Raw genomic sequence first — 26,081 nt, 5'->3', positions numbered from 1 at the left:
GTCTCCTCCAATTCTTTTTCCCCCCTAAAGATTTATCTATTTATTTGAGAGAGAGAGAGAAAGAAAGAAAGAGAAAGAGAGAGAGAGAGAGAGAGAGAGAGAGAGAATATGAGCAGGAGGGGCAGAAGGAGAGGGAGAATCTTTTTTTTTAATATTTCATTTATTTATTCATGTGTCTCTCATGAGAGAGCAAGGCAGAGACAGAGGCAGAGGGAGAAGCAGGCTCCCTGCAGGGAGCCCGATGTGGGACTCGATCCTGGGACCACGGGATCACACCCTGAGCTGAAGGCAGACGCTCAACCGCTCAGCCACCCAGGTGTCCCGGGAGAGAAAATCTTAAGCAGACTCTGCACTGAGCTCGGAGCCCGACACAGACCTGGATCTCATGACTCTGAGATTGTGACCTGAGCCAAAACCAACAGCCAGAGGCTTAACTGACTGAGCCACCCTGGTGCCCCTAATTGTGCACTTTAGGTGAACTGGTTTGTGAATTGTATTTCGATTTTTTTTTTTTTTAAAGAACGAAAAACCTCCATATTTCTCTACAGCTATCACCATCACTTTTCATCGGTTCCTTCCATTGCTAAAAAATTTTGGTCTAAGTCACCATGACTTCCTAGTGGCCAAATCACTGACCTTTACTCTGCCACCCAGAAACTTTCTCCTGAATCTCTTTTCCTGACTATGCTCTTGGTTTCTGCCAATTCCTGTTCTGCTTTGGCAACTCCTCTCGTTCCATAAGTCCCCTTCCAACCACCAGAGCCTGGGATTTCTCCCCTCATCATTCCTCCTGCATCCATCTCTCTCCTTCCTTCCTGTAATCACTGCATTAGTTCAGGACCCCATTTCTCTATTTCTGCTACTACCTCCCAACTGACCTGCAATGGTTTTTCCTCTCGAATACATCCAGAACACCAACAGCAGCACATTTAAGAGAGACCCTACTTCACTTATTTGTCAAAAAAACTCTGCTGTTCATAAGATAGACCCTAAGCTGGCCCTCAGGCTCTCCCCAGCCTGGCCCTAACCTGTATTATTAATCATCTCCTATAACTCCCCTACACAAATGCTCAAGCTCTAGCCAAACACTCCATTCCAGAGCCTTCTAACCATGTCTTGATTTTTCCTGTAGCCCCATGGTTTCCCACCACTGCCCTGCCTCATCCTGTTAGGAATGCCTCCACCCTCAGGCTCCCTGCTGACTGCCTGACTCCTCTGTCAAGGCCCAATGCAACCGTCATTTCTTCTGTGAAGCGAGCACTCTCCCTCCAAATAAGCTTTCCTTCCTCTTATTCCCAGAGCCCCATTATATGTTTTGCATTGTTATATGTATTAGGCTGCTTCCTCCAATTAAATTAAGAGCTATATGAACCCATTCAGAAGTCACCTCTATCATGAAACTGTCGACATCCCCAAACTTTCCAGTTCTCTCTCTTCATTCCCACTATACCTGTTCTTTGACCTTGCTAATAATTCTCATCTTAGAGGGATCCCTGGGTGGCACAGCGGTTTAGCACCTGTCTTTGGCCGAGGGCGCGATCCTGGAGACCCGGGATCGAATCCCATGTCGGGCTCCCAGTGCATGGAGCCTACTTCTCCATCTGCCTATGTCTCTGCCTCTCTCTCTCTCTCTCTCTCTCTCTCTCTCTCTCTCTGTGACTATCATAAATAAATAAAAATTTTTAAAAAAGAAAAAAAATAATTCTCATCTTAGAACAACTCCTCAATCCCGCAAAGTACCAGCCTCTTCTCTTTTTATTTCTACATTCTATATTATTCATTATAATAATAATAATGGACCCAGAAATAAATGAAATAGACAGGGTCCAGGTCCTTAGGAAACTTGACAGCCTGGGTTAGACCCTAGAATTCATTTAATCAATCCCACTCTTGCCAACCCACCCACTCTTCTTACTCCCTGGTTTTTCCAGGGCATCCAAATGGAAAACTCCAGCCAACTCTACTATCTACCTTCACTCTTTCATACACACAAGATGATGCCCATTTGGAGAAAATCACACAGTGGCAACGAGTGGGGCCATTACAAATACGCTATCTCTAATTTCACTTGGACCTCAACATCACTGGGCAATCCTTCTATTATCCCTTATCAAGTTTCTTCTCCTATTTCCCAATCCCCTACCTCATTTCATCTCCGATCTCTGCAAAAATGTACAGAACGAAATAGAAGTCACTGGTGGAATGAGGAGCTTCTTCAATTTTCTGTTCTTCCATTTGAAGAACTGTCTACATGCATACCTATCATTTCCTCCAACCCTAAGGGAGAAGTCTAGTATCTTTACCCCTTCTCACACATATGCCTCAGCTGTCCCATTCAGGTGGCCCCCATCTCCTGCATATTTACTGCTATAAGTAGCTGGCTCCAGCCTCCCCTCTGGCTGCTCCTTAGCTCTCACCCTTCTTGCCTACCATATTAAAACTGGCAAAGCTCCCAGAGGTTAAAGAGGTTCTCACCTCTCCCTCTGCCTTTGGATAAGAGGGTGCCTTTCGACACCCTCTCTATCTCTAGACTCCTTCATCTGACCAGGTCTCCTTGCATAGCAGGACTCAACCCAGTCTTCTCCTCTATGAAGCTGAACACACCTCAGTTTAGACTGGATGATCCCATTGCACCATTTACTTACCTATATCTGTGCATCTATCTTACTCTATTGCAGTAACTGACTTACATGTCTGATCCCCCTAAAAGACTGTGAACTCCTAGAGGACAAGGAATGTGGTTTCCAAGTCCATTACAGTGTTAGTGTCACATTTCCTCATTACCTAGGTTCCTTTTGTGTTTCCACAACATGTGAATCAAATCTCTTCTCTCTCCCTGTTAATTTGTACACTACTGCTTTGTGATCAGAGAATGTGGTTCATACAATTTTTTTTCCAGAACTTTTTGAGGTTTTTAGTGGGTGTAACATCAAATTTTATCCCAATGTCATGTGTATTTGTAAAAACAATCTTTGATCCAAGGTATCAAATTTAATATTAAATCATTGATTAATTATAACATTCTGAGCTTCAGTAACCTACTTAAATTGCCAAATTAGAAGCATGCTGAAGTTTCCCATTATGATTGTGGTTTTATCCTTTTGCTTTTAACAGCTCTTGCTTTATGTATTTTCACATGTTATTTGATTCATATTCATTGATAACCATATTGTAACAGTATTAACTAGCCACTTTTCATTCATTCACTCAATCAAAAAATCTTTATGAAATGCTTATTATGTGTCAGGCACTGTTGTAGGTACTTGGGATACATTAGGAACAAAACAAACAAAACTCTTTCTCCTTATGGAACTTGCATTCTGGTGGGGGAGATGGGCAACAGCAACAAAAATGACAATAAGTAAATCATACAATGTGTTAGAAAGTGTTAAGTGCTATGAGTAGAGTCTTATAGGATATTTTAAGGACTCTGGCTTTTACTCTGAAACAGGTTTGTTTTTTTTAAAGATTTTATTTATTTATTCATGAGAGACAGAGAGAAAGAGAGAGAGAGATTGGCAGAGACACAGGCAGAGGGAGAAGCAGGCTCCATGCAGGAAGCCCGATGTGGGACTCGATCCCGGGTCTCCAGGATGACACCCTGGGTCGAATGCAGCGCTAAACCGCTGAGCTACCCAGGCTGCCCTGAAACAGGTTTTGAAAAGAAGGGTGACATGATCTGACTACATTTTTAAAAGTTCATTTTTGTTATTGTGTTGAGGATTAAGTTGAAGAGGGGAGACCAACAGTGGATTATTACAGTAATCCTGGTAAGATACAACAGTGATTCAACTCAGGGTAGTGACAGTGGGGGTGACAAAAGTGTTTGTTTTCTGGGTCTATCTTAAAGTAGATTAAACAGGATTTCTTGGCAGATTAGAGAATGAGAGAAAGAAAGGAAATGGGGGTGATTCAAAGGTTTATGGTCTGAGAAATTGATGGACAAAATTACCATCAACTAAGGTAGGGAATTTTTCGGAATGGAGCAAGTTTTAGGGAAGAGATCACAAGTCCAGTTGTGGAGTTTTGGATGTGTTGATTTTGCAATGTCTATTAGACATCCAAGTGGAAATGTTCAGTTAGGCAGATAGATGTATGAACCTAGAATTTAGGAGAAAGGTCTTGACTAAAGGCATAATTATGGGAGTTGACAGCTTAATGGATCATGGGACTTATGAGATCATTAAGGGAATGGTAAGTGTACAGACAGAAAAGGTGCTTGAACCTCTTTGTTCTGTTTGATCTTTTTTGCCCTAAATTCTATTCTGCCCAACAGTAATACTACTACTTTGCTTTTTCTCAATGAATATTTCTCTACTGACAAATTTGATCTTGGGTTAATTTTCTAGCTCAGTTTTCCTGGAAACCTGGTAAAGATGGAATGTCAGCCATTATATTAAGTAATATAACTTATGATAAAAAATTACTCCAGATTGATAAACTTCATCAAGGCTATGAATAAATTATAAATATCTGGAGAACCTATACTGTGCTGTGTGTAGTGACTCTAAGATTTGCAGGAGATATGTACATGTACATGCCTGCATGTGCTCCCAAGTGGCTCTTTGTAGGCTTTCTACCAAAAATCAGTTATTGCTAGCTATCAAATATTATAAACTGTTCCAGTTACCACTGCTGTGTGACAAATTAGTCAAAACTTGATAGTGTAGGGGCACCTGGGTGGCTCAATGGTTCAGCATCTGCCTTCGGTTCAAGTGGTGATCTCGGGGTCCTGGGATCAAGTGCCACATCAGGCTCCCCACAGGGAGCCCACTTGTGCCTCTGCCTATGTCTCTGCCTCTCTCTGTGTCTCTCATGAATAAATAAATAAAATCTTAAAAAAAAAAAAACTTGACAGTGTAAAAAAAAAACACTCTAATAATTTTATTATGCTCATGGATTATTTGGGTCAGGAACTCAAAAATGAGTGTCTGAGGTTGCCTGTGGTCTAAGGCCCTTAGTCAAGAAGACTTGAAGGCTGAGGATGACTCAATGGTCAAGGCTGGAACCCTTGTAGAAGGCTCACTCACTCACATGTCTGGTGCCTGTGACGTGATGACTCAAAAGCTAGGTCTCCTGACCAGACCACCTTCAAGTAGCCTCTCTGAGTGGCTTGGCTTTCTCACAGCACGGCCGCCCCAGGGAAGCTGGGTTTCTTACAAGACAATTCAGGCTCTAAGCATGACTGCTCCAGTGAACCAGGGAGAGGAAGCATCCCTTTTCATCCCCTTTTATGACAGCCTTGAAAGTCACACAGCATCATCTCCCCCATTCTCTGTTGATCGAAGCAGTCACAAGACAGTGTGGATTCAAGGGGAGGGGACACAGACCCCACTTCTTCACGGGAAGAGTATCAAAGACTTTTGATAATCTAGGGGAAATGCTTCCCCCCCCCCCAAATCACATCTTATTTTAGGAAATTAATGAAAGCCATGCATATTTTCTTTCAGAAATGTTCTCATCTAGACAAAATTTTGCAGATATCTGAGAAGTTCATTCCTTCTCTCCCCATTGCATTCAAGGAGATAGCCTTAGGGTATCATAACGGACACCTATTCCATTAAAGAAGGACGCCTATGTCCACTCCCCTGATTCTGGGCTGCCTTCTGTGATTGCTTCAACCAGTGGGGACGATCTTGTGCTAGGTGTTGTCACAGGTTCTCTCACTTAATTTTCATTTGACTTAGAAAACTTTATACCCCTCTTTTTTTAACAGATGAAGAAAGTGAAATTTAGAAAGTTCAAGTTATTTTTTTAATAAACTCAGTTTTTAGAGCAGTTTTAGATTCACAGCAAAATTGAGTGGAAAATTAAGTTATTTTTTTTCATTCATGTGATAAGCTGTAGAGACAGGATCCAAAATCATATCTTTACCCAGTCTCCTTTTCATCTTATATACAATGACCCTTTGGATAGTAAGAAGCATATTTATTATAAGCATAAGATCTGACATTTCAGTAGATACAAAAGTGAGGGCCTAACATGTGAATGACTAATACTAGGACACTCAACTTGCAACAAGCTCTGGGGGACATTCAATGCTTTCTTACTGTATAATCTTCTACTCTAATATTAAGTTATAGTAAGAATTTCCTAAATTCATTTTTTTAAAATATTTTTTTCTTTATTTATTTATGATAGTCACAGAGAGAGAGAGAGAGGCAGAGACACAGACAGAGGGAGAAGCAGGCTCCATGCACCGGGAGCCCGACGTGGGATTCGATCCCCGGTCTCCAGGATCGCGCCCTGGGCCAAAGGCAGGCGCTAAACCGCTGCACCACCCAGGGATCCCTTAAATTCATTTTTTAAAGATTTTATTAATTTATTTGAAAGGAAGTACACTGAATAAATAAATGAAATCTTAAAAAGGAAAAAAAAAAAGGGCAGCTCCGGTGGCGCAGTGGTTTAGCGCCGCCTGCAGCCTGGGGTGTGGTCCTGGAGACCCGGGATCAAGTCTCACATCAGGCTGATCAAGTCCCACATTGGGCTCCCTGCATGGAGCTTGCTTCTCCCTCTGCCTCTCTCGCTCTCTGAATAAATAAATAAAATCAAGAAAGAAAGAAAAGAAAGAAAGAGCACTAGCGGGAGAGGGCAAAACAGGCTCTACACTGAGCAGGGAGCCTGACGTGGAACTCCATCCCAGGACCCTGAGATCATGACCCAAGCTTAAGTCAGATGCTTAACTGAGCCACCCAGGTGCCCCTAAATTCATTTTTTAAAAATGCTACTTCTGTTAATAGTTTTTGATCTTTTTTATTTTTTATTATTCTTTAAAGATTTTATTTATTTATTAGACACAGAGAGAGAGAGAGGCAGAGACACAGGCAGAGGGAGAAGCAGGTTCCATGCTGGGAGCCGGACGTGGGACTTGATCCTGGGTCTCCAGGATCACACCCTGGGCTGAAGGCGGCGCTAAACCGCTGAGCCACCGGGCTGCCCTTGATCTTTTTTTTAAAGATTTTTATTTGTTTATTCATGAGAGACAGAGAGAGAGAAAGAGAGAGAGAGAGAGAGGCAGAGACCCAGGCAGAGGGAGAAACAGGCTCCAGGCTGGGAGCCCGACGCGGGACTCGATCCTGGGACTCCAGGATCCTGCCCTGGGCCAAAGGCAGGCGCTAAACCGCTGGGCCACCCAGGGATCCCCTAGCTTTTGATCTTCTACCTTGAATCTTGGATTCCTTTCATATACTTTCATAAAATTAAAGAAGTGGATACATAATTAGAAATAAATCCACATTACTCTAAACAACAACTGACTATCCTCCACTTTTGGAGGATAAGGTTATTTAAAAACTGGTAAATAAAGAGAACAAATCAAGCATTTAACTTTATAGGATGAGGTCTATCAGGGTAATTAAATACTTGATGAGAAAGTTTCTCTCCATAGACATTTTCAACAATAAATCAAGAAGGAATGGTTGAATTAAAATACTCCCATTTTGCAAACTGCAATGAATTAATGGAGCAAAGTAATGATCACCAGTGGCCAATAACATCGCAAAAAGCAATACTCTATGAAGTATTCTTGCCCCCACTTCCCGCTCCAAAAAAGTCTAACCTAAATCAGTCAGGCCTTAGATCTAATGGTGAGTTTATAAAGAAACACTTTAAATGACCACATTAGATACACAATCAGCAAAATCCAGAATGTGGAAAGCTCCACAGGGCACACATACTAACCACTTGCTTCAACAAATAAAATTCAAGAAGAAAAAGCCCAAAAAGTGGGAAGGCAATATATAAGTTTACCTATAGATTGAAAAAACTGTTTTGACTTTCTCTTCTGGCCATGTTTACATAACTGTTATTAGAATTCCTTCTCGGGGATCCCTGGATGGCTCAGTGGTTTAGCGCCACCTTCGGCCCAGGGCATGATCTTGGAGTCCTGGGATCGAGTCCCACATTGGGCTCCCTGCATGGAGCCTGCTTCTCCCTCTGCCTGTGTCACTGTCTCTCTCTCTCTCTCTCTCTCTGTGTGTGTCTCTCATGAATAAATAAAATATTTTTTTAAAAAAGAATTCCTTCTTGTCCTAACCAACTAAATTAACTAGACAAAACATGAAGGGGCTATTTCCCAGCACTGGATATTGAACAATGCAAATGGTGAACTTTGAGGGTAAACAAACACACAGTGAACCCAGGCTGTCCCCAGTGTTCTGCTTGGGGGGACCATTCCCACTGTGGTATTTGGAGGTGGTATCTGAGCCACACACAGCCCCTCGTTGCTTAGTTAGGGATGCAGAGAGCAGAGATCTGGTTGCTGAAGCAGCTGGAATGTGTGTGTCACACGAAGAGGCAACAAGGTCTACCAGACAGTAGCTGCTGTAGGCTGAGTGTGAACAGAGGTTCTAGAGGTGTCAGGGCTGAGAGATGTTGGAGTCCCAGCTCAAACCGAGTAGAAGGACGTCATTGAGCTGAAAAGTCATTCAACTAAGAGCTCAGAAAGACCATACCTTAGGAGTAAGAACCATGCATTAGCAGAGCAAGGGTAGGCAAATTAAGACCTGGCTTTCATAAATTAAATTTTATTGGAATACACGTATGCTCATTTGTTTGATACTCTCTATGCAGCTTTTGCATTACCTTGGCAGAGATGAATAGTTGCAAAAGACACCATAAGGTCCATAAAAGCCTAAGATATTTACTACCTGGGCCTCTATAGAACATGTTTGCTGGAATATTACTCAGCCATTAAAAAAAGAAAGAAAGAAATTTGTCACTTGCAATAACATGGATGGAACTAGAGGATATTATGCTAAGCGAAATAAATCAATCAGAGAAAGACAATTATATGATCTCACTCATATGTGGAATTTAAGAAAACAAAACAGAAGATCATAGGGGAAGAGAGGAAAAAACAAAACAAGACAAAATCAGAGAGGGAGACAAACCATAAGAGATTCTTAATCATAGGAAACAAACTGCTGGAGAGGAGGGGGGTGTAGGGTAACTGGATAATGGGCATTAACGAGGGCAGGTGATGTAATGAACACTGAGTGTTATAGAAGACTGATGTATCACTGATCTCTACCTCTGAAACCAATAATACATTATGTGTGAAGAAACTGAATTTAGGGGATCTCTGGGTGGCTCAGCGGTTTAGCGCCCGCCTTCTGTCCAGGGCGTGATCCTGGAGACCAGGGATCAAGACCCACATCGGGCTCCTTGCATGGAGGCTGCTTCTCCCTCTGCCTGTGTCTCTGCTTCTCTCTCTCTGTGTGTGTGCCTATCATAAATAAATAAATAAATAAATAAATAAATAAATCTTAAAAAAATCTTTTAAAAAAAGAAACTGAATTTAAATTAAAAAAAATAAAATTGGGTTATACTATATTAAAAAAAAGAAAAGAAAAAGTTTGCTGATCTCTGCATTACAGTAAGGGCTACATTTTAGGTCTAGGGCAAAACAGATCCACTCTAACAAAGAATAAAACCAAGGTTGGTAGAATAAGAAAGATTTGCCAGTCATATACCTTTCTGTCAGAACAAAACTCAACATGTTTTAAAGAAAAACAACATAATCCATACAAGTATTACTCTTTATGTCACATATACAATTACATATTAGAAAACACATAAAGAAGCAGAAAAATGTGACCCAGTCAAGGGGAAAAAAAGTAGACCTCACCTGTGTCCACCCCAAGCCAGAGGTTGCCCACATTCTCAGGATTCAGAGAGACGCACCACGCACTGATGACAATGCAGTGGACAAGGGCAAGTGATGGTGGCCAGGCTCAGACTGGGGCTAATATTTCTGGCGCTGGGCCAGATTTATTCAAACACTTTCAAGTAACTCCTTCCAGAATACTTCGGCTGCCCCAAATCTAACTAATGCCACCACCAAGGCAACTGGCAGTGCTCTGCCAAGTCTCTTCATAATCTCGTTCTCCCATCTATGTCTGTTCTGTTTAGAAATTCAGGTCAAGAAACACTTCTACTACCCCATCTTCTAAACCCAATTCAAATGGCATTTAGACATCCAGTGCGACAATGAAAAAACAGATCTTCATCAAATCTGCCAATTCCACACCTTTTTTTTTTTTTAAAGATTTTATTTATTTATTCATGAGAGACAATGAGAGAGAGACAGAGACACAGGCAGAGGGAGAAGCAGGCTCCATGCAAGGAGCCCGATGTGGGACTGGATCCCGGATTCCGAGATCATGCCCTGAGCTAAAGGCAGACGCTCAACCGCTGAGCCACCCAGGTGTCCCCCACACCTTTTTGACACAGAAAATATTTGCTGAGGATCCCAAATTTCATTGGTTTGAAGAGCATGTGAAAGTTTTGACTAGATGATGAATGTCAATATTAAACCTACTGGAGTTTAACATACAAGATGAAGAGACAACATCCAAAATTAGTTAAGAGATGATTGCTTTAATGTGGCATAAGAAATATGGACAGGTGAGACTCTACTTTGAAAATGAGAATACAGGCACCTGGGTGGCTCAGTCGGTTAAGTGTCTGACTCTTGATTTCAGCCCAGGTCATGATCTTAGGGTTGTGAGATCAGACCCATGTGCTGGTCGTGGACACTGCTTAAGACTCTCTCTCTCTCCCTCTGCCTCCCTTACCCCTCCAAAAGAAATAAAAGAAAATGAAAATAAAATTTTTCTTACCTAGAGATAAAGAATAGAATGTGGAACAGAGATTCGACTTTCATTTGGTTCATTAAATCTTTAAAGTCATAAAACAGGTAATACAAAAAACTTTCCATTAGTTTTGGAAAGTTCTTTAGAAGAAACTTCTAGGCATTACTACAAATCCTCAATGCACTGTTTCAGCAGTACTAAAGTAACGCTTATGTACTATGGATAAAGTTTTATATTGTCAAGCTATCACTGTTCTCTTTGAGAACTGAATTCTTCCCCCTCTGAGGTCTTGGGTTTGACACTACATTTGACTTTTTATACAGTAACTGACATGTGCCAGGGCAATGAATCTGCCCTGGCAGATTTGGATTTGGATTGGAATCTACCCCAAATGAAAGCATAATGAGTGAGTTTTGTTTATATACTTATCACCTATTCCTATTCAACAAGAGCACCAGGTTCATTTAGCTGATTCCAAAGAGTCGAAGTACATTAACCTCAATTAATTTCAAAATGCTTTTTATTTCTGCATATGTTGAATACTTTTTACTCTTTATTATTTTTTAAGATTTTATTTATTTATTTGAAAGAGAGAGAGCACACACAACTAGAGTGGAGGGACAGAGGGAGAGAGAGAAGCAGACCCTGCTGAGCAGGAAGCCCAACTCGGGGCTCAATTCCAGGACCCTCGGATCATGACCTGGGCTAAAGGCAGATGCTCAATCAACTGAGCCACTCAGGTGCCACTACTTTTTATAATTTAAAAATGTATGTTTTGAAGGTAAAACTGTCAAATTTTGAAATTAAAAAGGCAAATGTGTGCAAGAGCCAACATGGTAAATCAAGTATTTGGAAGTGAAAACTGGAAGCTTACTTACTTAAATTCAGAAAGACTTTTATACTTTTTCTGAATATACTTAAAAAAAAAAAAACTCAGAGAGGGGGGTACTTGGGTGGCTCAGTGGTTGAACATCTGCCTTTGGCTCAGGTCATGCTCCTGGAGTCCTGGGATCAAGTCCCGCATCGGGCTCCCACTAGGGAGCCTGCTTCTCCCTCTCCCTCTGTCTATGTCTCTGCTTCTCTGTGTCTCTCATGGATAAATAAATAAAATCTTAAAAAAAAAAAAAAAAAACTCAGGCGACTAGGTGGCTCAGTCAGTTAAGCATCAGACTCTTGACATCAGCTCAGGTCATGACCTTAGGTTTGGGGGATTCAGCCCCACACTGGGCTCTGTGCTCAGCAAGGACTCTCGTTCTCTGCTTCTCCCTGCTCATGTGCTTTTGGGTGCTCACTCTCTTTCTAAAATAAATAAATAAATCTTTAAAAAAAATCTTAATCAGAATACTCATATTTGGAATACTTTCTGTTCTCAGTCAATATTTTTAGATAGAACCTAATCCTAAGCTTCATGTGGAAAGTAAATCTTTTTACAACTGCCTCAATGCACAGAAAGCTTTTTAAAAATAGGCCCTAAGGTCTTTTGATGCTTAGATGTTCCGATATCTGATATGACCACAGTAGTCTTGATAACCAAAGCCATTTTTTCCCATATTGAGGAATCTAGACTGGAATAACCATATCCAACAGATATCAAACTACTGTGTATATGAATGAACATTCCCTTTTGTTTCATATCTGAATGCCGTATATCTATTTCAGATTGTATATTGCTTTTGTGTATTTATGCTTTCATAGTAACTTCTCATGTTATAGAACTGATCTGTATTGAACACAAACTGTAAAGGAAAAAAAATGGTTGAGAGAACAGAAAACTATGCCGTCAGTAAAACAGGAACAGACCCTGAAATCACCCAGATGACAGAATTAACTGATGAAGACTTTTAAATGGCTCGTAAAAATATGTATGATCAAGTACTAAAAGGAAAAGATAGACATAATGAGTGAACAGCTGGGAAATCTCAACAGAGAAATGGAAACCATAAGAAAAGAACCAATCATGAGACACCTGGGTGGCTCAACGGTTAAGCATCTGCCTTTGGCTCAGGATGTGATCCTGGAGTCCCGGGATGGAGTCCCACAGTGGCTTCCCTGCGTAGGGCCTGCTTCTCTGCTTCTCCCTCTGCCTAGCTCTGTATCTCTCATGAGTAAATAAATAAAATTGGGAAAAGAAAAGAAAAGAAAGAAAAGAAAAGAAAAGAAAAGAAAAGAAAAGAAAAGAAAAGAAAAGAAAAGAAAAGAAAAGAAAAGAAAAGAAAAGAGAAAAAAAGAAAAGAAAAGAAAGAAGGAAAGAAAGAAAGAAAGAAAGAAAGAAAGAAAGAAAGAAAGAAAGAAAGAAACCAATCGAAAATTCTAGAACTGGTAAGTACAGCATATGAAGAAAATAAAAAGGGCTCCCTGTCTTTCAGAGACACATAATGAAAAATCTACAGGTGAAATTACATGATATCTGGGGTGTGCTTCAAAATAATCCAGTTTCAGGGAGAGAGTGACCAGGGGTAAAGATAAAACTAGAGAGGCCATAAATTGGTGATTATTATAACTAGGTGATAGGTATTTGGGACCTTATTTTACTACTCTAATTTTGTGTATGTTTGAAATCATTCATATCTCCCTGGGGCATCTGGGTGGCTCAGTCGGTTAAATGTCTGCCTTCAGCTCAGGTCATGATCCCAGGGTCCTGGGGTTGGGTGTGGGAAGCAGGAAGTCTGACCCTCCCCTCACCTGTGCTCTCTCTCTCTCAAATAAATAAAATCTTAAAAAAGAAAAGAAAAGAAAAGAAACTCCCCATGTTCAAAAGCTAAAAAAGAAAATCCAGCTTCCACAAGAAAAAGCTTTTTTTAACTATAAAATAAGATGTTCAAGTGAAGTCCTGCACACATATTAATCTCCTTCCATTTTTGTCAAATTCCCTGAGATATACAGCATCCACTCTACATCTTCAAAGATTTCCGGTGCTTGGGAAAAGTGGGCATTTCATAGAAATTGATTATTTAGAATATTTTCTTTCTCTGTATGTTATACACTTAAACACACATGAAGATACTGGTACTTGCTTTTACAAAATGGGATTATATTAAACTGTTGTATAACTTGCTTTTTCCAAACAATATACTTTGTGGACATCATTCCATGTCAACAAACACAGGTCAACATCATGTTTTTTTTTTTTTTTAATGACTTGTTATTCATCACTGAGGGTCTACATGTCCTACACTGTGCACTGAGATTTTATAATTTCAATGGGAGACAGGAGCTATCTGTGTTATACAAAGTTTTTTCAAGCAGAGGAAAACATATATGGCTTTAGGGACATGTCTGACTTTAGAGAATTTAGGGCCATGGTTTGATTATTTTTTTTCATGATTTGATTATTAAGCATGTCTTAATCTATGTGTAAAAAGCTATATTACGATAGGGTTGAATGGTATTTGTTAAGAAATATCAGATAGTGGGGTGCCTGGGTGTGTCAGTCGTTTAGGCATCTGCCTTTGGCTTGGGTCATGGTCCCGGGGTCCTGGAATCAAGCTCCACATCAGGGTCCCTGCTCAACACGGAGCCTGCTTCTCCCTCTCTCCTCACCCTGCTCATCCGTGCTCTCTCTCTCTTCCTCTCTCTCAAATAAATAAAATCTTAAAAAAGAGAAATAAAAAGGAAATATCAGATAGCAAAAATCCATTTCATCACTGGCTATCAACATGAATAGAGTTTAAGTCACGGGAAGCTCCTTATTACATTAGTATTTTCCAAATTGTACATAGACCATATCCCAAAACTTAATTTTAACTTGGTTTGGCAAAATTGAGGACACATTTTCCTACAGAAGCATATGAATAGTAAGGATCTCAAGTCAGGAGACAAAAGTTTCAAGTACTTAATTCATGATATATAACAACCCCTCCCCTACCTGGAGATTAAATTTTTTTCCATGATTTTATTTATTTATTCATGAAAGACACACAGAGAGAGGCAGAGACATAGGCAGAGGGAGAAGCAGGCTCTGGTGGGAATGCAGAACTCGATCCCAGGACGCTGGGATCACGACCTGACCTGACGCTCAACTCTGAACCACCCAGGTGTCCCAAGGTTAACTTTTTGAAAAACCACTACGGTAAGAGAATTCTCAGTGAAAGAATCAATGGCCATCGAGTCACAAATGAACAGAGGCACTTGTAAATATTTTTTACATTTGTTAAACTAAAAAAATCAATAATGATGAAATAGCAATAGCACTATATCTTATAGTATAGTAATGAATAATAATACAAATATTCTATTTGGCTATATTACATAATATTTGGAGAATAAAAATACTTAATATATAAAATTCAAACATATAAAGTACAAAAAAACAAAAATAAGTCCAATCTCACCATCTAGAAATAACTATGAACATTTGGGTGAACATCATTCTAGATACCTCTTTGTGCATATATACAAATAAGGAAACAAAGATACTTGCTTTTACACAAATGGGGATATACTGTTCTATACCCTGACTTTTTTGCCTCAATATGTGTCAATGACTATTTAAGTCTACAGTACATCGACATCATCTATTTTTTTTAAAGATTTATTTATTTATTAGAGAGCAAGAGAGCACTAGCAGGAGGGACAGAGAGGGGAAGAATCTCAAGCAGACTCTGCGCTGAGCACGGAGCCCTACACAGGGCTCAATCTCATGACCCTGAGATCACAACCTGAGCTGAAACCAAGAGCCAGATGCTTAATGGACTGCACCACCCAGGTGCCCCTCGACATCATTTTTTCTAATGGCTGCATAGCACTCCAGTGCATGGATGAAGCACAATTTACGTAGCCAATGTCTCGTACCAATGGACATTTCAGTTTCTGTCCAATATAACCAACATACAACCTTATTCAAACACCTTTGGTACTCATCCTATTGTTCTCTTAGGATAAATTCCCAAAAGCAGAATTGCTAGGTAAAAAGCACGTATATCTTACATCTTGACAGACATTGCCACACAGCTCTCTGCAAAGGCCAGACTATTTCACACACCCACGAGCTGCGCCTTTCTTAGAATTTCTGCCAGACTTGCCAACAGTCAGCCTCCTCTCTTCTCACAGCTCCAACTCCTTCCACATAGCTTGTGGAAGTACAGCGGGATAGTGCTCAGGTGCTGGGTTTACTTCCATTCAGCTTCCTTCACCTCTCCCATGGCCACACTGCTTAAACTTCAAGCCCTTCTTTTTCGAATTTCTTCCCATCCCCCATTTCAACCTCTCTTTTTTCTAATTATAAGTCTGATTCATAATTAAAATAACTTGGAGTGAAATTCTCATAGTTGCCAAAAAAGATACACAGAAGTAAAACTGCCTTAAATTATTCTTGGAGAGAGATGGAATATAAAAAAGAAAGTGAAAAAGAAAGAAAGGAATGAAGGGAAGGAAGGAACGAACGAAGGTGAGGGGAGGGAGGGAGGAAGGAAAAAAAATTCACTGCCTAGGCCTGATATGTGAAAACTGACATTTTGAGATAATTATTCTTTAGGCCTACCATACAACTTCTGTGCACAAATATTTCTACAGGAAGCTACAATTTGAAACGGTTTTCACTCAGTTATAAAACTAAGTCCTTACCACGTGCAGACACTGTGCTCCAGGCTTTGGGGAGACAGATGAAGAAGGTCAGACATGCCTGTAAGAAGCTCCCATTCTAGCGGGGAGACAGAGGTACACTAATTTTTTTTATATACCTGAGAGTAACATAACACTGCATGTTAATCATACTTGAATTAAAAATAAGTTAAGTAAAGGGGATCCCTGGGTGGCTCAGCGGTTTGGCACTTGCCTTAGGCCCAGGGCATGATCCTGGAGTCCCGGGATCGAGTTCCACATCGGGCTCCCTGCATGGAGCCTGCTTCTCCCTCTGTCTGTGTCTCTGCCTCTGTCTCTCTCAGTCTTTGTCTCTCATGAATAAATAAATAAAATCTTAAAAAAAAAAAAAAAGTAAGTAAATAGCTTGGGGGATTTACGGACTCACTGGACAGAAAAATTAAAAGAAATGGTGAAGACCAAGAGAACTCAAATGCTTTCACTTAGATACTGACTGGATGGTAATATAATTGATGAAGGTAAAGCCTATAGGCCAGAAGACGATGTGGAGAAAAATATTCATTTCCATGTTGGACCTGCTGAGTTCAAGGGGCCTCTGACATCTAGGAAAAGATACCTAATAGAGAGCTGGCATTGAGGCCTGGTACCCAGTACCAGCAGATACTTTGTTCATTTTTTTAAAAATCATCTAGATTTGACAGTCATTGAGGTAGATAAATTTAATTTGTGACAACAAAGAGAGAAAGCAAGGGATGAGAGTTTAGAACAGAATGTTAGGGGAACAATAATATTTGGAAACCTAACAGTAAAGCCTAATGAAAGTCTGGGAAAATTAGAGAGATAGAAGACAAGAAGACATGAGGGATTGGCTCATAAAAGCCAGAATGTCAAGGACAAAGTATGCCACACTTACTTGCCTTCCCCATTCCTTCCTATACAAAGGATCTTGTGGGGTGGCTTCGGGAGCTGGAACAAGGATTCCTGTTAAGTTGGGTTGGTAGTGGGGATCCCTGGGTGGCTCAGGGGTTTAGCGTCTGCCTTCAGCCGAGGGCATGATCCTGGAGACCCAGGATCGAGTCCCACATCGGGCTCCCTGCATGGAGCCTGCTTCTCCCTCTGCCTGTGTCTCTGCCTCTTTCTCTCATGAATAAATAAATAAAATCTTAAAAAAAAAAAAAAGTTGGGTTGGTAGTGAGAGACTAAGCAAGAAAGACTTCCTGGGCCCTGGGAGTAGGCATTATGTGTCTTCATCTGGGATTTCCTGCTAGTGCTAATACCAGGGAATACTTTCACCCCTAAAAGACTCTTGTTACCTTATCTCTTGCTTCCAAGAGACTGATCTGTCCTTTCTCCTTTCCAATGTCACTACTCACAGTTTCTACCTATTCCTTAGCCCATGATGGGAGAGAACAAGTCTTCATAGCTTCTCAATTCAGTATGTTTAATAAGTGTAACTTTGAGCCAGTTACTTGCTTGTTAAACCAGACAGATAAGATACAGTTCCTGCTGAATAAGAATTAACAGTTAGGGAATCCCTGGGTGGCGCAGCGGTTTGGCGCCTGCCTTTGGCCCAGGGCGCGATCCTGGAGACCCGGGATCGAATCCCACGTCGGGCTCCCAGTGCATGGAGCCTGCTTCTCCCTCTGCCTATGTCTCTGCCTCTCTCTCTCTCTCTCTCTCTGTGTGTGACTATCATAAATAAATAAAAATTTTTTAAAAAATTAAAAAAAAAAAAGAATTAACAGTTAGGAGTGGGAACATTAAGAGAAGGTTTGTGGGACACCTGGGTGGCTCAGGGGTTTAGCACCTGCCTTTGGCCCAGGGCGTGATCCTGGAGTCCCAGGATGGAGTTCCACGTCGGGCTCCCTGCATGGAGCCTGCTTCTCCCTCTGCCTGTGTCTCTGCCTCTCTCTCTCTCTCTCTCTCTCTCTGTGTGTGTGTGTCTCATGAATGAATAAATAAATAAAATCTTTCTTTTTAAAAAAAGAGAAGGTTTGTAACTACTGTATGTAGGGTATACAGTGACCAAAGCTACAGTAAGCTGGAGAATCATGAGAAAAACCTCATGCCCTTCTTAGGAGGTTAAAAAATATCTTCACATTTTTCTCTCCCTTTCCCTTTTTTAAAAATTTTTTTTTTATTTATTTATGATAGTCACACACACAGAGAGAGAGAGGCAGAGACACAGGCAGAGGGAGAAGCAGGCTCCATGCACTGGGAGCCCGACATGGGACTCCATCCGGTGTCTCCAGGATCGCGCCATGGGCCAAAGGCAGGCGCCAAACCGCTGCGCCACCCAGGGATCCCTTCTCTCCCTTTCCTAATCAGAAAACTCCTCTTTTGGTTGTTGTAGCACTGTGGGATATAGTGGAAAGGGTTATAGGAACCCATAACCCAATCCGGCTTCCCTACAGCAGTCCTTCCCAAGATGAAGACTGAATCAACATTTGTCAAAATGTTAAGTGACCAAAAAAATAAAAAAATCAATGTTATTTTTGTAACCTGTGGGGATTATGTGTGTGTGTGTATATACACAAAATACGCATGTGTGTTTTGGTTCCTCCTCCACTTTGACTATCTCCCCAGATCCTCTTCACCATTACCTGTACACAAAGAAGTCTAAACACCATTATTTCTTGCCAAAAGAGGAAACAGAAAAGTAACTTGATTAGTAAACAGAGCTTGGCCTGGAGCCCAGACCTTAAGAGATGTAAATTGGGGCTCTTTTCACAAGGCTGCAGTCTCATGTTGACTTACACTCTAACATCCAACCAGTCCAAAATACTGCTTACATCACCTTCCTCTTACAATCTGTGCGGTCTTAATCATATTATTTCACCTCTCTGTCTCACTTTTCTGGTCTGCAAACAGGGAGTAATGCCTAACTCATTGGCTTTCTTTAATTTACTCTTCACAGTACAGTGCTCCTTTATTTATTTATAGTTTAAAAAATTTAACTCCAAAAAATATGGAATACTGTACAGATTTGCATATCATCCTTGCACAGGAGCCATGCTAACCTCTGTACAGTTCCAATTATAGTATAGGTGCTGCCCAAGGAGGCATTGACTCATTGGGTTTTTAAAGGTAGCTAGCAAAATTAATTAATTAATTAATTTAAAAATAAATAAAAAATAAAAGGTAGCTAGCATAGAAAAGGTGCTGACAGTATCATGGGCTTAAAAAGCACTTCATAAACGGTAGCTATGTTTACTATGAACTATATACCCCACAGGACTGCTGTTCCTACATGCCTGATACCTAAGCAGTCCCCCAATGTATACCTATCAGTCCCCTCTTTCCCAACCCTTGAAATAACTTCCTAGTTCGTTCTAACCAAGATTCAGAAACTAGTTCAAATCCAAGAACGGTTTCCCTAATTTACCAGCACAAGTGTTTGCACATTTCCTAAAAATCTCACCCCTCACGCAAGGGTGTAACACCTACAGAGGGCTACCCAGGCATGATTTCTCCCCTTCTCAAGTCACGGTAACAGAATAATCACATGTTGCAAGTTTCCCAAAAGACGTGGGATTCTCAAGCCGATCATACAATCGACGCCAACTGCTTTCTCTGAGGCAACCGGGCATCCGGGCGCCTTTCAGAGTTACCGTCGGTTCACCGCTCCGCAGCCAAAATAATCAAGTTTGCTACACTAATCATACAACTGACCAGGGGTAAGAAAAACCTCAGGGCAGCCCGGGGGGGGGGGGGGGGGGGGCGAGGCTCGGCGGTTGAGCGCCCGCCTTTAGCCCAGGGCGTGACCCCGGGGACCCGGGATCGAGCCCCACGTCGGGCTTCCTGCATGGAGCCTGCTTCTCCCTCTGCCTGTGTCTCTGCCTCTCTCTCTCTCTCTCTCTGTCTCTCATGCATAAATAAAATCTTACAAAAAAAGAAAAACCTCAGACAATGTCCCATACATCGCAAGGAGTGACTGAGAACAGATGCCCCGCAGTGACGAGTGAATGACGAGTGAATAACGGGTCTCTTCCTGCGGCGTGTCTAAGTGTTGTCAGCCTGTGGGTCTGCACGTGTCGGTGGAACTGAAAGTACATTCGTGTGTGCGCCGAAGTGTTTGAGCGCGGGTGTGCAACCCTTCTGAACCCGGGCGCTCAGCGAGCGAGGGAGCCACGGTGCAAAGCCCCGCGGGGGCCGTTCTCCAGGCGCTTACCTCTGCGGACGAGCAGGTGGACGCCGCTGGGCGCCGCCATGTTGGCGCGGGTCACGTGGCCGCCGAGCCCTCCCCCGCCGCCCCGCCCCGCCCCGCCCCGCCCTGCCCGCTGGAACTGTCCAGTCGCAGCCCTGCGGGAACCTGGAGGCGCCGGGGCCGCCCCGGGGGAGCGCGCGTGCGCGCGGGGGGCTGACTGCGGGAGCCCCGGCAGCGTAGCGGCTCCGGCGCCGGGGGCCAGCAGGGGAAGCGCGGCCCGCCGAGCCCGCTCCGGCCGCGAGAGGCGGGCTCCGGCCACCGTTCGCGCGCTCGCCCAGAGCCCCCGCTCCCAGGTGGGATGGAAGAAGCCTGTCAGGTAAGCGTGGCGTCCCGTATTTGTAGCATCAACATTCTGGTGCATGGAAACGTGAAGTTGGGAGGAAAAAAATTAAAAATAAATAAATAAATAAATAAAGCACAATCTAGCACTTTGCGTCGTCGGCCACTCTGTTGCAATTTCCCTGGATTGAGTTGAAAGGTAAAATTCGGTTCAAAGTCATCAGCTGCCCCTTTGCTGTCCCAGAAATTACATTACTCAGCAGAGACTCCAGGAATCTGTGTACAGCTGCAAAATCCATTGAGGATACACCCCCCCACCCCCCACCCCCCACCCGGGGTTCTGGGGGGGGGGGGCTTGTCTTTCCCCCAAGGACACTTCCCGCTCAGCGGTGTGAACCGGAGTCTTAATCCTAAATTCGACTTTTAAGAATGAAATGGTGACGTCGGCCGGTGGCGCTGCCGAGGGATGAAGCCCGGGGAAGGCCAAGTAGGAGCCGGTGAGGGTGCTGTTGCATTCCAGGTGATGACGGTGCCCATTCTTAACCAAATTCACTTTTCCTCTTAGCTGCATTTTGGAGCAGGTTTGCATCCCGAAATAGAGCAGGTGTTATTGATCTCGGTAGCCTGGTGCCAAAGAACCAGGTATTTTAGGAATGTCTGGTGAAGGAGTTGAACTCTCCATGGAACCCGGTTCAAAGCAAGAATTTAACGGTTTCCCAGACTTTTAATGCAGTAAAGATTGATAAGGATTCTTGGTGGATGTGGGCGTTTCCTAATCAATTTGTAAGCATTTAAGAACACACGTGGTGAAACATCCAGACAGTTCAGAAGTGAATAAAGGGAAGAGCCCAAATCCCCTTCCTAACCTTCTCTGCACACTGTAATCCCACTCTTCAGTCAACCACTGTGTGCATCACTCCGTGCCTTTTACAGGCAAATATGCGGAAATATTTTAAGTGGACTCACATACTTACTGTTAGGACTCGCTTTTTACACTCATTATAAACCTCAAATCTTAGTTCAAACTCATGCTTTTTAATGACTACATAGTTTTGGTATTTTTACTTTCAAAGAATGAATTGTGGCAGTTCATTAGAGGACACATGCTATACTTCTTGGAGGCCCAGTTTGGGATGCTTTTGGGTCACCTTGAAAGATAAAGAGAAATACTGTTTTCCACGAGGTAAGGAAGATGTGCAAGGATGAGAATGAAGAGAACCCCCACAGGTTACTTCAAGCTCCACCTTTTTCAGACTCAGATCAGTTCCAGGTAGAGGGTTTTTGAATTTGGTAAATCTGTTCTGTTCCCCTGCAACTAGAAGGAAAAGGAAACACTATGTGGACTCAGGTGGCACTGCCATAGTGGACTCCAGTGAGGAAATGCCCAATAAGTTTGGCATAGAATGTGGTTATCTAGGATAAGCTAGAAATGATAAGAAAGATAAGAACTTGCACAGGTTATGTAGCTCATCCTGACCTCTGATTTGGTTTATGTCGTACTATATCCCTCTGACATTAGAAGAATTAAAAGTTGACAGTATGTGTTCTCCAAAAAATCAATTTATGAGATAAATGCATACTGACCAACAAGATAAAAGGCTAGACCACCAACATCTGAGATTTCTTAAAATTCTAACATTTTCTGATCCTGAACAGTCAGGGCATTAGAATGCTTCTGTTTAGATGAGTAACCACTACTGACTCACTTTTCTACTCCCATCTTCCCACCTGTGAAATAGAGGTTAATTATATATTGTGGTACTTTACTATTTTGAACTCCCACCAATGTTCAGATTTTGTACTTGGGATTCTTGAATAAAAAGTTTGAGTAGTTTTTCAAAACCAGGGTTCAAGAAATAAAGGATAAGTTCTTAATACCTTCAGTTTCTGTGTCCAAAAATTCACTCTTTAAGGTTAAATATTTTTATTAATTGTGATTAATTATTGTTTTATAGGTCTTTTACATCGGTTTTTACATTTTACCTAAGTTCATGTCCTATTTTTTAAAATCTTTTTATCTTCTTTTGTAAAAGAAATAAATCAGAAATAAATTCTGATATTCATATTTTTGAAGTCAGTTTTTCCTTCTTCTACTTAACGAAATTTTATTATAGATTTATACCATATAACTTTTTCAAAAGTTGCATATAGTTTGTAATAAAATTTAAATTATATTGGTTTCTGTAATGTATGTCTTGAATCCCTAATTCAAATTCACATTTTTTAAATGCTCTAGGGGATTATGCAACGTGAAGTAAATCTCTTTAAAAATAAATTTTGCTTTGTAAACCATCATCCTGAAACTTGTTTTACGAGTTTAGATTTATAAATACTTATTAGGATTACCTATAATGCAAGATACTTAAAAATATAAACTATGCTAAGATGCTTACATATCTATAGAATATACAAACACATTGTAAAACTAACTGAAATAGTGCAGTATTTCCTAGTGGGCACAAAGCAGAGTCTATGGCCTGCCAAGGGAAACTGGTGCCCAATAGCCTGCACAGCTTCACCAGGACCATCTTCTAGCCTGTGACACATTCGTTTACCCTTCTTGACCTTGCTTCTCAATTTTGCCATATTAATCAGAAAAATTTGCCCTTTGATTTGATATCAGGATCATTTCTTAGCATTTTACTCCATGGCTTGAGAAGAGTATTTCTAGTCTTGCACTCTGACTTATCTGATTTTAGTATGAGAAAATACTTTTATTTACTCACATTTTTTTAAGTCAAATGAACATTCTTTCCAGGAATTAGGAGTCCTGCATAAGCATATCTGCACATACAACAGGGACCTGTCTCAGCAGCTCATTGGACCCCTGTGAAGTTAGGGTCCAGCTTCAGATGATTATACATTCAAGCGGAAAATTTCTTTCTTTTCCTTTTTTTTTTTTTTTAAAGGTTTTATTTATTTATTTGACAGAGAGATAGCAAGAGAGCACAAGCAGGGGGAGCAAACAGAGGGAGAGGGAGGAGAGTAGGGAGCCCGAGGCAGCTCCATCCCAGGACCCAGGACCCTGAGATGATGACCTGAGCTCAAGCCAGACTCTCATTTGACTGAGCCACCGGGCACTCCCAGGGAGAAAATTTCTAAGGCACTCTTGCTGGCAGAAGGTCATTTCCTATCTCAACATTTGAGACAATGGACATGTTACTGAGTTATCTATGGGTATCCTTTGAGAAAATGTGCAGATGCTTTGAGGAAAAGTAATACCATATCTAAGGCAGTTGTGAGAAATCAAGAGGATTTCTCCTTGCTACTTGTGCCCTGTTTGTTTGTTTGTTTGTTTTTTTTTTTTTTTTTTTTTTTATATATCTAGCAGTACCAACTAAGAAGGAACCAGGGAACAAGAGAGTGGGGCTTTAGTTGTATGTGACCCTCCCATCCTTCTCATTTTTTATTTGTCTAATGACACTATGTAAGTGAAACTTTAAGTCCACCATCTTCTAAGAACGCTATTGTCTTACCTGAGCCCCTCCTACACTGACATTCAGAACATTTCAGGAATCTATATCATTTATAAGCCTGATCCAGATGGGCTCAGCAAGTAGCTTGCTGCACCTTCCTGAACAGTCTGTCAAGATAAGCAGAGTAAAATGGAATCTGACAGGGCTCACTTAGCTGGAGGGTAGGACTGAAACAAGGCCCCAAGGGAGTTGTTGCTTTCAGGCTCAGTCTAGCCAGTATTAATTTCATGTTGGTTCACCCTCTTGGCTTGAAAGATATTATGGAAGATTGTAAGCAGAAATAATGCCTCAGCATAATAGCCTATTCATTGTTGGAGCATGGAGTGGTGGCAAGAGCCAAGGGAAGGAGGGCATGGGAAGGCTATAGGGAAGAGGAGGAGGATAGTCAGAGACCTCAGTCACTGATGCATCTGAGTTTTCTGACAATACTTCTTTTGGTCAGATTTGGCTTTGGGCCTGTGCAGGTTTGAGGAAAGAAGGCATCCTTGACCTCATGTCTTGGAATTGGCTCTGAGGGAAGTTGGGTTAAAGCAGAAGTGTGAAAAAAAAAAAAAAAGCAGAAGTGTGCATTTGTCCGCATGAAATCCAAATAAAAAGAAATGTGTACCATCAGTGACTGCCATCTATTCCTTATTAGTAATCCCTGGAAAAGTAGCACCTGAAAAATATGCTTCGGGAGAATGAAGAATTTCCATCAGAGTAAGGAAGAAAGGCAAAAAGTTTACACTCAAATTTAGCAATCAACCAGCCAACGAAGAAATACTTAAATGCCTACTCTAGGCTCCAAAGAGATGAAATATTACTGTTCTTAAGAAACTAATTGGACCTTAAAAAAAAAAAAAAAAAAAAAAGGAAACTAATTGGAGGAGTGTGTGGCCAGCTCAGTTGGTAGCGTGTGCAACTCTTGATCTCGGGATTGTGAGTTCGAGCCCCATATTGGGTGTGGAGATTACTTAGAATCTTAAAAAAATAAAAAAATAAAAAAACACGAATCAGAAAGCTGAGACTAACATGCTCACATAAAGAAGGAGCAAATACTTTTAAGAGGATAAGCCCCGTAGAACAACTCCAGGTATAAGGGGTTACAGATTCTGGCTATCCCTGGCTGCCCAGACCTGAGAAAATCGCTGACCTCTAATTATACAAGTCTCCAGGAAATTAGAACCTATTTAATCTCTTTCACTTACTGCAAAGATGAAGGTGAGAGAGAGGGATATAATTCTTCCTTGAGCATCTCTAATCCACGCTTGTAAAAGAAGAAAGAGAAAGGAAAACACTCTTGATCTCCTCGTTGGAACTTTTTTAAAAGTCTGTGTTTTGGTTTGTCTTTTCTGTTTACACAAGAATGTAATACGTGCTTTTTAAAAATGCTTAGAAACACCAAGATGTTGGGGGCCCCTGAGTGGCTCAGCGGTTGATCATCTGCCTTTAGCTCAGGTCATGGTCCCCGGCTCCTGAGATCAGGCTCCCCGCAGGGAACCTGCTTCTCCCTCTGCCTGCGGCTCTGCCTCTCTCTCTATGTCTTTCGTGAATAAATAAATCTTAAAAAAAAAAAAAAGAATGAATGAATGAATGACTCAGATGTATAATATAGAAAGCAGGAGTCACCCAGAAAAACTCGCTCTAGGTGATCAGTATTAACAGGTGGATATATATTCATCCAGATGTTGTTTCTATGCACGTACCATTGGGCTTTCTGAGGGAAGGAACCTCTTGTTACCGTGACCAGTCACACATCTATATGGAGCCCAAGGCAGCAGACCTGGCAAATCATATGCAGAAGCCCAGGAACGCACATGGTACCTGTGGCTTTATTGCAGTCTACTGTGCATTCTCTCTACCTTTTGCTCCCCACCCCACCCCCACACACACACTTGTTCCCCTTTCACTGTTTCCACCCTTCTCTAAGATTACTTACTGTTTTGTTCCCTTTCCCTCCCAAAGTGATGGTTCACTCCTGGTTACCTTCTCAGATCTTTCCATCTT

General features: G+C 41.6%; 1 protein-coding gene and 1 non-coding gene across 4 annotated transcripts in view; both read right to left on the bottom strand.

Moving 5' to 3' along the window:
- METAP1D (methionyl aminopeptidase type 1D, mitochondrial) overlaps nt 1–20,364 on the bottom strand; it is an 88,094-nt gene extending 67,730 nt beyond the window's left edge. The window contains exon 1 of one of the 3 annotated variants that reach the window (XM_041723527.1): nt 20,305–20,364. In XM_041723527.1, the coding sequence (XP_041579461.1) occupies nt 20,305–20,344 (40 nt within the window). In that variant the 5' untranslated portion in view covers nt 20,345–20,364. The remainder of the gene's footprint in view (nt 1–20,304) is intronic. The other 2 variants (XM_041723526.1, XM_041723528.1) reach the window with 2 other exon arrangements.
- Nucleotides 19,096–19,199, bottom strand: LOC121472382. The gene has a single exon (XR_005982868.1). It is a non-coding gene; the product is annotated as a U6 spliceosomal RNA (small nuclear RNA).
- Nucleotides 20,365–26,081: the final 5,717 nt, after the last annotated feature.

Source organism: Vulpes lagopus, chromosome 11 (genome assembly GCF_018345385.1).
Source record: "Vulpes lagopus strain Blue_001 chromosome 11, ASM1834538v1, whole genome shotgun sequence".
NCBI classification, from domain to species: Eukaryota; Metazoa; Chordata; class Mammalia; order Carnivora; family Canidae; genus Vulpes; species Vulpes lagopus.
This window is presented reverse-complemented; position numbering and strand designations above follow the sequence as displayed.